General features: G+C 37.7%; 1 protein-coding gene across 43 annotated transcripts in view; it reads right to left on the bottom strand.

Moving 5' to 3' along the window:
- Positions 1–15,943, bottom strand: part of DTNA (dystrobrevin alpha) — a 373,295-nt gene that overhangs the window by 85,642 nt on the left and 271,710 nt on the right. For all 43 annotated transcript variants that reach the window (XM_039463796.2, XM_039463794.2, XM_074383596.1 and 40 more), the window contains one exon: positions 9,177–9,390. In XM_039463796.2, coding sequence (XP_039319730.1) covers positions 9,177–9,390 — 214 coding nt within the window. The remainder of the gene's footprint in view (positions 1–9,176; positions 9,391–15,943) is intronic.

Consider the following 15,943-nt stretch of genomic DNA (forward strand, 5'->3'; position numbering starts at 1 on the left):
TTTAGTAAATATAGCAGGGTGAAGAGGAGGAGGTCCAATTTTAAAGAGGGGGCTTTTAAAACATACCAGCTTTCTTTGAAAAGTAAATATATCACATAAGCACAGTTGTGTTGTGAGTAGGAAATAATGGTTAAAAAAAAATCTATGATGAAAAAGTTCCTATAGTTATCCTAACCTCAAATTCAGGAATTCTCTAACAAAAAAGTTACGTTTCTGAAGATTTGTTTAAATACACTACAGAAACTGTGGAATTATTCTGCACAAAATTATTTTATGAAACCCAAAGTGAAAAGCACGTTCTGTTGCTACAGTTCTATATGATACAATGAGGTAGCACATATTCTTCTGGTTATATCAGCCCATGTTTTCAGCAAAACACAGGACCAGGGTCCCTATTGCATTGTGAAGAAAGGCATTGGCATTAACATAGTAAGCAAGGAGTAGAGAAAAGCAGATACATCCCAAATGGAAAAATTTAAGAGCTATGCTTATCAAGAATTGTCATTAGTTGGGACCACTTTGATTTACAAACAGCCAATAAAATCTGTTAAGTGGTCTAGGAAGCAGAATGACAAATGCCTGAGGATGGATAATGGGAAGCTCCTCAGAGTCCTGGGTAGACGAACAGAAAAGCAGCATATTGCTCCAAAGTGACTATGTCTATGGCAATGCCTTTGCAGTAAGGTAGTAAAACTGCGCCCGTTGAATGCTGGCTGTCAGCCGCAACTCAGGAAGCCAACCCGCCAGTGTGTGCTGAGGTTGAAAAACATAGATTTTCCCTAAAACTTCAGGCCAAACAGCCTGTGAGTGGGGCAGCATCAGGAGGTGCATAGAAAAAGTCTATACACTTCTCTTGCTTTTACGAAAAGCCATAGCAGTATGCCTTCAACTGCATGTGCAGTTCTGACTGCCATCTCAAGACATCAAAGAGCCAGATGTATTTGAGAGACCAGAGACATCATGGGGCACAAGGCTGGATGAATCACAGACTTTTAGGGGCAGGATCAGCCTTAGGAGTCTGTGATGTGGTCAATCAGATGGCCATATAAGCTTTCAGTACAGTTAATTCTTTGGCAATATAAAAGGCACAATAAAACCTTAAAGAATTAATATTAGCATATCATTTTACTATTAAAAATGGTAATTCTATTTTTAAAATAATATTTTACTTGTAATGTTTTCCCTTTCAATGTAGAGAGAAAACACAGTGCATAACACATATTTTATTCATTTTCTCCATTATTGTCTTTCGGCATAATAAAATATGTTTTGTTTCTAAGCCAATTACCCTGGAACTTTTGCCTATATAAACTTCACTTTCTTGTTTTAGAATGACATTTAAAAATACTCAATAAAATTGTATATTGGTATATGATTAACATGTATCAAGGTATTTAAGAGAACCAGGCTAATATATGCAAATTATCAAAAGCACAGACTGAAATGGCTTCATAAATCAATGTTTCTTTAAATGTTTATCTTCCTTTACATTTCATTTTCTTACTAGGAGACTTTTCAAGTAATTCTAGAGGACAATTGATTGAAATGGAAAGAAGAAGTCACTTACTCTTTGGTTAAAATATATATAGTGATTCGTAGAATGTTTTATGCTAAAATTTTGGGTTACTTCAAAGTTTGACTTGTCATAATAAGTGAGAAACTGCTTTAGTTTGGGTTGGGTTTCCCATAATCTTATAAAGAGACAAACTGATTTCTTTCAACTAAGAAGATATTATTTATATGGAAAAGTTACAGGGAAGAGAATATTTGTTTTTGACAGAAGGAAAAACAACAAATAGATATTGATAGGAATGGATGTACAGAAGGTAAATAGTCTCCTAATTGCCAAGAGAGTTGCCTGTTTGAAGTTACAAAAGCCCATGAAAGTTCTTGAAAGCAAGATTTGAATTCTCACTGATTCTTTCTTGATCAGGCAGAAGAAATTATTTCTCTATTTAAGAGTACTAAAATCAGAAGTTCTTCTTTTACCAACACATTTTACAAAAACATTTGGTAAGCATTTTTGATAAGCAGAGGCACAGCACTCAAACTGCTCTTTATCACACATTTTGGTGGCTTAATTAACGGAGAGAATTGCTTCCTCCCTCTGCTTCCACAACATGCCTCTACTGTAACACATTTTTTAATCCAAAAATTATTTTGCTCATATGGATCACTCATTTGGTTGCTCAATAAATATTGATTAGCATTGTCCTAGAGGTTGGGGGTATACCGATGAAAAACGTGTGGTTCCTACCCTTCATTTGCTCGTAACATATTGGAGATAAAAAGTCAGAAACAGTCAATTTTAATACAACACATTTTTCAAAGGGTATCTCATCTCATTTCATCTTATCTTATTTATTCCCAGTGTATCATAACACCTAGCACATAGCAGGCTCTTTACATATGTCTGTTCAATTAATGAATGCACAAGTGAAAAATAAACTTTCTGATTTATCACTTAAGATTTATATTGAGAAATATAATGTGTTTGAATATGATGATAATGATTGGCTTTATGGTCATTACTTTTATATTGTGCAGTTACGCGATGCCTTGAATTTAGAAGTGATTATATGCATAATTAACTCTAGTTTGGGGGACTGTGAAGTTAACCTATGAACAGACAGACACCCTTTATTTGGACCTGGCATCTCTCTGGGCTCTCCATAATGTTAGCAAAACATCTGGGAAAATAACTCCTTATAGCCCTGAGCCAGGTGAGTTTGCTAGGGGCTTCTCCAGAACAGAAGAGACCAATACTGTTGGAATGCCCCCCTACCCCTTGAAATTCCTTATCCTTCTTGAAATTCTACCTGCTACTCATTCAAAGTATAAGTCAGATAAACAATGAGTGACATTAGGATATTTAATGTACCTACAATTGCAAAAATCTTTTGGAAAGTGATTCCATTTTAGCAGCATGTAGAAATTTTGAACAAAGTATTTTTCACCAGAACAAGATTTCAGTTAGTAGAGGAGCATGTTCTGTGGACATCTTGAATTTAAGACGTGCAAAGAAAAAAGTCACCAAGCCAAGTAAACACTGTTTTAAATATCTAGTCTTGGATGTATAGATAATAAAAGAGAAGAACATTTGGTTTTTTAATAACTCTTCTCTTTTTTTCTTCTTTGCTCTCACAAATCTGCATAGTCTCAAACATGAACAATACTTTTTTTTTGGTGCACAGAGAAATGGTTGTGTACTTTGTAGTATATTTTGCATTAAACATCAGAATCATTTTTAAAATTCAAAAGGCAGAAAGATTTTGGCAGAGTTCCAGGCACTTCATATCCACACATTTGAAATCATTCTATGGTCTTTTTGTAGCACTGGAAGGCTCTGCAGTGGGCATAGGTGTTCAAATGGCCCAGTAAGATGCAATATGGCGAACAGTGAGGAAAATAACCAGGATTTTGTATCCTGTATGTAACACTATTATATGATAGATTTGTAGTTCTGAGTAGCTGTCATAAAACTGATTCTAATGCTACAGTGTAAAACATGTTAAGTCCAAATATTTCTTCTATATACACTCTTTCAAATGTGTCTAAATACCACAAACTGGAAAGATTAGGAGTATGAGCATAAGAATAATATCTTGTAATAAGCACAACAAGTCTGGGAGAAAAATGTAAATTAGTTTTCATCTTAAAAAATAAAACAGAAAGCATGAATAGAGCTGAGCTTAAAACAGTTCCTAAAACAAAATGGATTTTCCCCCATTTTCCTCATTTAGTATGATGCTGTATGATCTGCAAATTATTTAACCTCTATCTCAGCTTTATTACCTCCTCTACCTGGAAAATCATGATAATATAGTGCCAAGTCAGTAAGACTGTTGACATATAGTAAATACTGAGTGTATCTTATTATTACAACTATTATATTATCATTATCATGGAAGACTATAACTTGACCTCTGAAAATAGGAAAATCATTGTCCCTTTTAATATTATTATCTTACTATCACTTTTGAGTGACTGAGTATATATGATAACGTCATTTGCTAAAATCAAGGCTTCAGTCACATAATCTACTTTATGAAGAACTGTCTTAAGACAGAAGATACTACTGAATTGAAATGAGATTGAGTCAAGACAACTTGTTTTTAGCAGGGAGAAGGTGAGAGAAGTACATAGAAGTCTTTTGTAAAAACAGGATCACCCACATTGGTCGCCATGAACACTTGTTTTTTTGTCTGTGGAACAGATGTAAAAATAGAGGGTCTGAATCTCAGTGACTGGGACTCACTAGTCTGTAATATATTGGAGATCAAAGAGGATTTAATTTCAGAAAAAGAATTAAAAGAAAATTGGCCAGACATGGTGGCTCACTGCTGTAATCCCAGAACTTTGAGAGGCCAAGGCAGGTGGATCGTGTAAGCCCAGGAGTTTGTGACCAGCCTGGGCAATGTGGTGAATCCCTGTCTCTACTAAACAACACACAATTACTAGCCAGGTGTGGTGGCACATGCCTGTAGTCCCAGCTACTCGGGAGGCTGAGGCACAAGAATTGCTTGAATCTGGGAGGTGGAGGCTGCAGTGAGCTGAGATTGTGCCACTGCAGTCCAGCCTGGGCAACAGAGTGAGACTCAGTCTTAAAAAAAAAAAAAGAGAGTTAAAAGAAATTAATATGACAAGAGCTAAGAAAGATCAACCCTGGATTTTCATTCATTGATTCATTCTTGTGTTGGGTATGATCTCAGGTGCCGTTCATAAGAAGAATAAAACACGGTACCTTCCTAAAGAAGTCTGTGGGAGACAGTCATATAAACAGTCACAGGCACTATAAGACAATAGCAGAATCAGGTGCAAGGAGAGGTGGACCTGTGGAAAGGTGATCAACTTGGCCGTGAGAGGCAAAAGGCTCCACAGAGCATCAGAGTATGTGATTGCACCTCTCAAAAAGGTTGCACATTATAAACGTTTCAGAATTATTTTCATCTTTTAACTTTCTGTAATGTTTTTCTTTTGAGTTACTTTCTATTTCCTATGAAATAATAATAACAATGTTAAAGGTCCTTTGAAGACTTCTAAGAGATTCCCCCCACCCCAATACAATATGGACAAGAGGTGACAGAAAAAGTTGAGCCAGTTTGCTGGGGCGATTCTGGAGGAGACACAGGAGTGGAAGGCTCCTGGCAGCAAAGAAAGGAAGGTGGGAGGCGAGTTCCTGGGGTGATCGGAGGAAAGGGACAAGAGGAAGAGGCCGGCTCAAGCTCTGGCTGCTTTCTCACATTATCTTCTTCCCTCTCAGGCCCTGGTCTTTTTTCTGACATCTTCCAATCCTTCTCAGGCACACTCATCCATTCCCCTAGACACCTCAAAAAAGATAACATCTGGCTGTGGAGATTTGCTTAGAAGTTGGTTGGTAACTGCTCACTGGGTGACCTCCCTCCCAGGAATATAGCCATTTTAAAAAAGAATGTCACAAAGAACAAAAATCTTTGGACTCAAGGAACCGTGTCTTCAGGGACAGAATGGCAAGCATGAGCACAGACCACTGGAGCCCACTGCCCCTTCTAACATTGTACAAATCACCTACAGACTCAGCTATAATATCTTCTGAGAGGTTGACTTGCCAGTGAGCAGAGAGAAACTTTGTAACCAAGAAGCTGATACAGTTTGCAGTAAACATCCTTGTATGAAAACTGAGCTCCATTTTTTTTTTTTTTTTTGTGGGAGAGGGAATGCTATTCTTGGGGAACTATGATTGTGGAAAGGTAAGTCTGGTTCTCAGAAGTACATCCCAGTAAAGGAGGCATCAATCCTCATCTCAAGCTACCACTTTCTTCACAGAGTTCAACTGCCTGGGGGTCTAGTGAATCTTAAGGGATCACCCCTCCCCATTAAAATGACAAAGTTTCTTTGAATCCAAGTTGGTATTCTTCATGAGTTTAAATCACAATACTGCCCCTCCCTTTTATTTAGTTATCTTTAGCATCACTTATTTAGAGTCTAGGTTCTTAAGGCATCTCTAATTTTTGTTTTGAATTTTTTCCCTGTTTATTTAGATGTCCATTTAAAATGCAGCAAATGGGAGAAAATCCCCTAAATGTTTCCATGATTCTGTAATAGCAACAGCACATCGTTCTTTTACTAGTATCAGGATCATTCATGTCTGCCAAAATACAGAAGGTTCTCTTAAACACTTGGACTCTGTCGGGGGACAGGTGGTAGGAAGTGGCATCAGATTTCCATACTGGGTCCCACTTGGATACATAGCAGTTTACTATTATAAGAAATAGAATTTGAACATTTATTTTATTCTTAAGTTTCTTTTCTTATATTCACTTCTAAGTTACATATCCAGTTAGTTGTACTTCCTGATGGTTTACATTTCTCATCCAAAATTCCATGCCATCAGATGGAAAATGTTGAGTGTCAGTAGAACTGCCTATACTCATTTGTTATGCTAAAGGAGATAAAGCAGAAGTGTCTACAGAGTAGGATCTCTTCATGGATATGTTTATAAATCTTTCGAGTAAAATTCATCTATGTGGATGTGTTTATAAATCTTCTACAATGAGATTATTGAAAGTATACACCAGGAGGCTTCCTATCTATAATAAGAATAGGCACGAAATAAACATTTCTTCTGAACCCTTTTGTGAATTGCTCCTTACCTTGAGATAGATGTCAAACTCAGCATTTCATCAGTCTTGAAATGATTCAGCTATATTTTCAGCAGCTATTTAGAGACCATTCATAGCTCTCTGTATAGAAGTAATCTAGCCAATATTTCTGAACAAAAGTGAAAAATCTAATTATATTAGTGTGAATCCTATATTATTTCACAAAATATCCCCTTCCTTATTGTTTGTCTGGAGAAGGTGCAAATTATGCTTTAGCTCTGATTCTTTATGAGTTCTCTAGCAATACTCCAGGATTTAGTGGGAAATTATAATTCTCTTTTTACAGTTTCCATTGTTACATTTCTAACAAATAAGTCCCTGAGATCTTTAGGGGTAAATCTGAAAGCTGCTGCAGTCTGTTTATGGGGCCAGGTTAGAAATGCCACTACAGAAATGCCATGGCCAGGTTCCATTCTGCTGCCTCTGCTGCCTGTCATTTGGAATCACAGTTCTCTTTTTATTTTTTTTTTAATTGTACTTTAGGTTCTGGGGTACATGTGCAGATCATGCCGGATTGTTGCATAGGGACACACACGACAATGTGGTTTGCTGCCTCCATCCCCCCATCACCTACATCTGACATTTCTCTCCATGTTATCCCTCCTCAACCTTCCCAACCCCCACTGTCCCTCCCTTGGCCCCTCCCCACAACAGACCCCAGTGTGTGATGCTCCCCTCCCTGTGTCCATGTGTTCTCATTGTTCAACACCTGCCTGTGAGTGAGAACACATGGTGTTTGATTTTCTCTTCTTTTGTCAGTTTGCTGAGAATGATGGTTTCCAGATTCACCCATGTCCCTACAAAGGACGCGAACTCATTGTTTTTTATGGCTGCATAGTATTCCATGGTGTATATGTGCCACATTTTCCTTGTCCAGTCTATTGTCAATGGGCATTTGGGTTGGTTCCAGATCTTTGCTATTGTAAACAGTGCCGCTATGAACATATGTGTGTATGTGTCTTTATAATAGAATGATTTATAATCCTTTGGGTATACACCCAGTAATGGGATTGCTGGGTCAAATGGAATTTCCATTTCTAGGTCCTTGAGGAAGCGCCACACTGTCTTCCACAATGGTTGAACTAGTTTACACTTCCACCAACAGTGTAAAATTGCTCCTATTTCTCTACATCCTCTCTAGCATCTGTTGTCATCCAAAAGTGGGAGAAGGATATGAACAGACACTTTTCAAAAGAAGACATATATGAGGCCAACAAACATATAAAAAATGCTCATCATCACTGAATATTAGAGAAATGCAAATAAAAACCACACTGAGACACCACCTCACGCCAGTCAGAATGGAATCACAGTTCCCTTTACCTGCCCCACCATCTAGTTACCATAGTGATTAAGACAGAGCAGTACATCTCGTTCTGAAGTGTGCACAGCCAAAGAAAAGAATCTACCAGCCTGGACTGCTCATTGTAAAACTGTTGATTTCAACTGGAGAATTTATCAAAATGTAAACATCATGAACACGACAATGCACACTGGAAAAACTGAGCAGGAACTAAGTTGCAAAGTGACAGCTGGTGACTTTTGTGAGTTGCAAAATAACATTAGCCTGGCTGGAACATCTCCACTGCCGGGGTAAATACTTCTAAGCACTGGCCAGACAATGAGACTAAATAAAATCTTCTGAGAACCTTAAAATGCGATTGCTGAAAGGTCAGGTTAGTAATTTTCCTTTTTAATATTCAAAACAAGCAGTGGAAATGGAGGGGGATGGTACTATGCCCAGGCTGGAGGCTACTGGCAAAAAGCCCTCTAGAATTGTAGGCTGAGAATGTAATTCAGAGGAGTCCACATATACCTAGGTAAAGAAACCCAAGTCCCCACTTGGCTACTAACATGCTGTGAGACACCAAACAAGTGACAATTTCTTTGTGCTTCAATTCCTTCATCTGTAAAAGGAGATATTTGGATGAACAGTCTTTAAGATCTCAGCCAGCTCTGAAATTCTCTGATTCTAAAAAGGCAAATTATACAAAAATGAAGCCGAGCTTCAGTTGTGGTCTGTGCACAGCATCCCATTATCTTATGATTGAAACACTTAAATTGACCAGTCCATTTAACACAAGTCATAGTTACTTTGACTGGGATAGTCAAGAAACCCTTTTCAATTTTTCTCTTGTTTGCTCTAGGGCCTCGTTAGGACACCTCAGAAACACTGTCCTAAACAATTTGCAAAGAAGAGAGTTAACATCCTCCCACTTCACGCTTCATTAAATTGCTCCACAGGCAACCCTCTCAAGCATCCACAGCTTCCAGGAAGCATGGGATGAGTTAACTAAAGGTCAGCACATAAAATACAATTGTCCTCAAGTTCCTCTGGTACCATTGTACTCTCTAGTCTTTACAGCATTTAAAATTTATATTAAACACATGGAGGCTTTACTGACATATGCATCCCATGCAAGAGAAAAGAGAGTTAAAAAAAAGTGATAGAAAATTATTTGGGAAAAAGACCAAGTAAGAGAGGAACTGGAAACCTAACATGTAGAGAGGAACAGACATTCAGAGGGTGCTTACGGATCAAAGGCTGCAAGCAGGAAGTTAAGGAGGAGGCTGATGGACTGCTCTACGTGGATTTGGTGAGTGGTTGGCATCCGTTTGTTGAGCTGGTAAAAAATGGTGGAGAGTACAGCCTCTAAGCGGGCCACGTTGAGCTCAATGTTTGGGTCCAGGTTGTTCAGAGCATTTTCCCGCAATGCTTCTATGACATTCCATATATCCACCAGGTGCACTACGATTAAAGCAGAGTCAACACATCAGCCCAAAGTACATGGAAGACAAATACGCTACTTCACATGTCCCTCTGCCTTGTTTATTTCTAGGTATCACATGTATGCAGCTGTTGTAGGGGGTCAACATAAGTAAATGAACATAGACTGTGCATTATCTCTAAGGCTTGATGTGCATTATATAATAGCAAGCAAATGATTTGCTGACCACCACAATAGATAGTTATTTTCAATCTTCACAATCATCCTTGAAGTACAGCTATTATCCCCATGTTACATGTAAGATACCTGAGGATCTGGAAACTGAACTGACAAATTCAAAAGTAGAAGAGGAGTCAATGGCAGAACTGGTATTCAGATCCAAATCTATCAGTTTAAAAGTTATTTCCCCACTGCACACTGTGCCCCCTCAAAAAGAAAAGGCCAGCACTTAAATTCCAGTGTTTGAAAGGATGTCCAAATTGCATTTGAGTATTTAAAATGTTTTCATTTATTTATGTGTTTTTTAGTAGTATGCAGTTGGAAATAAGAAAAAAAAAAAGAAAGTTAACGTAGGCAAGAAGACAAGGTAAAAAGGAAAGGTTATCTATACAATGCAGCAACAGCAGAACTAAGTCACATATCACGGAACTAAGCTGGTCAAGATCAAGCAGCTTCCTGGCTGCATTATACCAGCTGAATTAAGTCATGGTTACTTTCACTAGAATAGTCAAGAAAACTGTTTCTATGTTCTTCCCTATTTGCCCTGAGGTATTGTTATGAGATCCCAGAAACCATGACCATGACCAAGATAAAGAACATGTCATTACCCTCAAAAGCTTTCTCATGCTCCTTTGTAATCCATAATCCATCATTCCTGTTCCAGGCAACCATTGATCTGCTTTCTGTTGCAAATTTCAGTTCTTAATAATGGTAATTATATAGTAAACACTCTTTTTTGGGTCTGGATTCTTTTACTTAGTGTTAACTATTTTGAAATTCGTACATACATTGCTGAATGTATCAATACTTGGTTCTTTTTATTGCTGAGTAGTATTACATTATGTGGATATATCACAATTTGGTTATCAACTCACTTGTTGATGAGCATAAAGCTTTTGTTTATGAATAAAGTTGCTATGAACAATCACATACAAGTCTTTATATAGGTATATGGCTTCCATTTCTCTCAGATAATGAGAGATTCAAAGTATTAAAATCATTAAAAATATTAAGTAAATACTTAGAAATGAAAAGACTGGGTTTCACGGTAGGTGAATGTTTAATTTTTACATAAAGTTCCAAAGTATTTTCCAAAGTAGTTGAGCCACTTTACATTCCCATCAACAGTGTATGAGAGTTCCTGTTCCTCCACATCTTCACCATTTAAGGTTGACTTTTCATTATGCATTTACATTTGCAAATAATTATTTTGTTTATTCTCAATGAAATATAACAATTAGTTTTAGTTCTTGAGAAATATGTACTGTGTATATACTCTTTCACTAATAGCTCTCTATTTTTTTATCTTCTATCTCATTGCTCACTCCTGGCTTTACATCTAATAAGCAAAACTAACATCAGCTTCTACTATGGATGCCTAGCATTGAGCTATGTGACTGTTTTCTTGGATTCTCTCTTTACTTTTGTTTTTCAGAACAGATCTATGGTTTCTTACTTTTGGTATAGGATAACTCTATCACCAATTTCTTCCATTATAATAAGAAGTACGCCAGCTAGCCAACAGTCTTTTGAAGTCAGACCCTTTTCCTAAGCTAAGTTTAACTGCAGGATCTCTAACCACAGGACCCTAATGGAGACAGCAGCCATTTAGCAGAGGGAGGAAATCTGGATGCTTTCTCTCTCTTGCTGAGCCCTTATAAGGGATAGAAACCCTTTTAGAATTCCCAGGGGTGGAATTATCCAGGCCCATAGGAGTGACTGCAGGAGCAGCCCACATAAGGGTTCCTTAGGTACTTCAGTTTCAGCGTGAGCAACCCATATTCATCTCTCTCCTTGGCTGCTCTGGGATTCCCTTCTTTGGTGAATGCCACAACCCCTCCCACTCCCTATACTCCCTCCAGGGAGATTTAATTCCTGGGTTCCACCAATGGCCAAGTCCTATGGACTGCGTATCTCCTAAACATCACTGTAATCCCACCATTTCCATGAACCTTTATTGCCGCCACCCAATTTTGTCACCCAACGCTATTCACACTTACTGGTTGGCCGAGTCAGTTTCAACCTTTCTGTACTCCTTCCTACTCACTGTGGCCAGAGTGTCATTTTTAAACTGTAAATTTGACATGTCACTTGTATGCTGCTTACAGTCCTTTAATAACTGCCCATTAATTTGAAATCTAAACAAGGCTTTCAGTACTTTCTCTCTCTTTCTTTTCTTTTTTCATCTAGCCCCTGCATACTTCTCATCTACTTACCTTGGTGTCAATATCACTTCTTCAAGAATGTCTTTCTGGGCTGGATCAGAAACCCTGTCTCCAGGTTTTATAGCCCTCGTATGTGCCACCTTAGAGCTCTGTCCTTCCCATCACAGCATGCAGTGGGCACTCTTGTGTGGACCAACGGGTTATCTGTTTCCCATTCTGTGTTGCATGTGGCACAGAACGAGACTGTGCCTATTGTGATAACTGTTCACACCCCCAGTGCCCATCACAGTGCCTTATGCATCATAGGAACTTGGTAAATATCTTTTGACTAAATGAGAGAATGACAAAGAAATGACTCAACAGTCAAACAGGGTTTTCTAAGGATGTATTTGCTTTCTAAAAAAGCAATAAGGCATAGTCCTGAAGAATCACAGAGACACTGGTTTGAATCCTAGGAATCCTGTCAGTCAAATTACTTAACTTCTCTGAATCTTCATGTTAGAAAAATGGAACTGAAAATAGCATCTACTTTCAGATGATTACTATAAGAATTGAATAATATAATGCCTGTAAAATACTTGGAATATGGCATGTCATGTAGGAGATAATAATTGTTTATTATAAACAAATATCTAGAAATCATATGAAAATTATTAAACATAAATATGCTCCATTTATGTGCCTACATATTCAAGGTCCTAATGTAAGGAAACATAAAGAAAAATATTTTATGAAAATAATATAATTCTGGCTAACTGTGAGAATAGGTCATTAAAAATGATTTAAGTAAAACTAGTTTTCATGATTATGCACAAGCACTGGGGTAGATTCTGGGGAATTAATACAAACTATACGGATGTGGTTTCTGCCTATGTGAGCTAACGACTGGTGGGAATACCGACATGACTCACATAATCACACAAATGGATGATCAGAAATCGCGACACTCTGTGACATATAGCATGCTAGGTATAAAATGGGAATATGATATGGTCATGATGGGGCCAGGAGAACAAGATAAAGTTGCAGGAGCACGATAACTATGATGAGGATTTGGCTGTTTGTGCTGAGTATAAAGACATGGGTTTTAAGTAGGAGAGTGACAGGATCCGGAACACAGCTTAAAAACGTCATTTCTGACTTTAAGGGAAAAACAGAGATGGACAGGCACACAGTGGGAAGTAGTTGGAGCATATGAACATGTTTTAGTTCAAATAAGAGCTGGCGTTATTTTTGCATACAAGGTGGTACTATGCAGAAAGAACTGTAGTCATGTACATTGTACCCCTCATTTCCAGGGGTGGCAGAGTGGAAGGAATTCAGATTGTACAGCCACAAAGATTAAGGTTTCATTCCTGGCTCCAGAAATAACTGTAAAACTGGGAAAATTTTATTAATAAAAATAAAACATAATAATATTTTATTTATACATTGTACTGTTCCTTTTATATAAATGAGGAAATGAATGCTGTCCAGAAGGAGTTATAGTGAGATTAAAAGGGAACATGTATTTACATAATAGGTGCTCAACAAATGAGCTATATGTATTAAAATAACTAATACACTCTGACTTAAGCCATACTATTCTATCATCAAAAGACCTGTGTATCAAAAACTAAATTTTAGCCAAGTATCCTGATTTCAATAAACTAATCAAACCATAATCTTGATGACATATTATGTGGGTGAAGTAAAAAAAAATCACAAAGTGCATTCTAGCCACAAAAGCAGACACTTATTCAGTTTAGGTGTCATGAATTTTGAGTTAGTGGAGCTTAAATTGATTTTACCATCTTGGATTATTAGAAACCCGGTGAGGAGGCTATCTTTCCTAAAGGTTTCCTGGAAACTTTTTTTCGCTGGCAACTACCTTGGGAGGTGCAATCATAGCACAGAAGATGTAGGAACCAGGGCAGTGGCTGGGTTCCCCTACTGACTGCCCCTATGACCTTGGGCAAGTCACTTAACTTCCTTATGTTTCAGTTTCCTTGCCTGTATAAAATGAGGACAATACTATTTTCTCCACTACAGGGTTGTTTTGGGGGATAAAATGAGATAATTCACATAAAGCACTTCGCATAGTGCTTAACACAAGCCTTCAATATATATTAGTTATTGAGAAATTTAAGTATCATAAGCCTTTTGTTTATTTAAATAGGAACACTAAGAGATGCTGAGGTGAGATTCATTAAGAAGTCTGTTGTAAAAGTCTGACAGTTGTATAAATCTGTTGCTTACTGTTGTGCTAGTTAAATCATTTTAATATTTAGGTTGTGCAATAATGATTATGCACCACTAGATGGCACTGTGCATATTTTACTAAATAGCTGTCAAACTCATCCATAATACGGCACCTGCTACTAAGCACAGGAGATAGGAGTTCCCTCATCTATACAATCACGTATATTTTATATTAATATATTAGGAAAGGCTAAAGTTTGCATAATGAAATTCCTTAGTTAACAATAACATATCAAGAATAGACAAAATGCATTCTTAAGCTAATATTTAGTGCTTCACGGAATCTTAAAAGTAACAATATTGGTGTTGATTTCAGGCATTATTAATAACTGAGAGTTTGTCTTTATATACATAAATAAAAATAGACAAAGCTTCAATGGTTTTCTATAAATCCAGGCAGTCACAGGTAAAAAAGGCCTAGGTTAAGGTGTTGGGGAAGAGTTGCAGGTGGGTAGAGGAGAGTTTTTTGATCTCAAGAGATCTTTTTAATCTGTTTTCTGACATCTTGTGCTATTTTTTTTTTTTTTGAGATAGAATCTCACTTTGTCTCCTAGGTTGGAGTGCAGTGGCACGATCTCGGCTCACTGCAATCTCTTCTTCCTGGGTTCAAGAAATTCTCCTGTCTCAGCCTCCTGAGTAGCTGGGATTACAGCACACACAACCTCACCCAGCTAATTTTTGTATTTTTAGTAGAGATGGGATTTCACCATGTTGACCAGGATGGTCTCGATCTCCTGACCTTGTGATCCAACTGCCTCGGCCTCCCACAGTGCTGGGATTACAGGCGTAAGCCACAGCGCCTGGCTCATCTTGTGCTATTTTAATGAGAGATGGAGTCCTTCATTCACAGAGATGACTTCAATTCAAGCATCCCTGGGAAAAGGGCTAAAATGACAAACACAGTTATACCTAGATAGAAATAGCTGATGTTATAAACTTTGTTGGAAATAGTAGAGTCATATAAGTAGGATAAAATGTGGGGGAGAGAAATATCAAAAAGACAACTTCAGATTTGGTTTATTTTATGATTTAGTCCAGGGCCAGCCTCTCTTGCACCCCTGAGGCTGGGTCCACGTCTCAGATTCTAAGCATGATATTCTTTTTCTAAGTCATTTGGTGATCTCAAAATTCTCAAACCCAGCCTCTACCACCTCCTGATTCCAAAAGATAAGAAAATGGAAAAAAGTTTTGACAAAACTCTCCAGGTGATTCTGACAAACCACTGATTTATAAACTTTTAGAAGGTTTTCAAAGGGCATGCAGCTGGGAAAGGTCAGTAGACAATTATCTTCTAGTGACTTAGCTTTAGTCATTATGGAATAGTGATTCTCAACTCTGGCTGCACACTGGAATTACCTAAAAGGTTATAAAATGGGTTCCTGGTGGTACTTCTGGTCCAACATCACACTTGCAGCAACAAAGCACAGGCTTTTTAGAAATGCTGCATCTTAGGCTCCCACTCTGACCTAGAAAATCATAATCTGCATTTTAACAACATGTCTAGGCAGTTTGTATTCAGATTAATGTATAAGAAGCACTTCTTGAAGTCAGTAGTTCTTAGTCCTTTGGCATCAAGACAGCCTGATATGTCTTCATGTGTTGTGAAGTGTATTGCAAGAAGCTGATTACCATCAATTAATTTATGCAGTTTAAGAGTGATTTGTATGCTTATGTAAGCACACATTATTTTACAGGGGTTTGAGAGTTACATCCGTAAGAAGGTCACTCACTGCATTGTGACGTGCTTTGTTAATTAGGAGTAAAGGAAATTGTAGTTACACTGGAAATTGGATATAATCTGTTGATCTGCTATTGGTAATATGTATATCCTCTTGCGTGTAGACAGTGTTGTGTGTGTGTATGTGTGTGTGTGTACATCCATGCACATGTGTCCTCAATCCCCACCCTGCCCTCCATGCTTAAAGTGAGGGCGGGTCCACTCAGAGGG

The sequence above is a fragment of the Saimiri boliviensis genome, chromosome 13 (genome assembly GCF_048565385.1).
Source record: "Saimiri boliviensis isolate mSaiBol1 chromosome 13, mSaiBol1.pri, whole genome shotgun sequence".
Lineage (NCBI taxonomy): Eukaryota > Metazoa > Chordata > Mammalia > Primates > Cebidae > Saimiri > Saimiri boliviensis.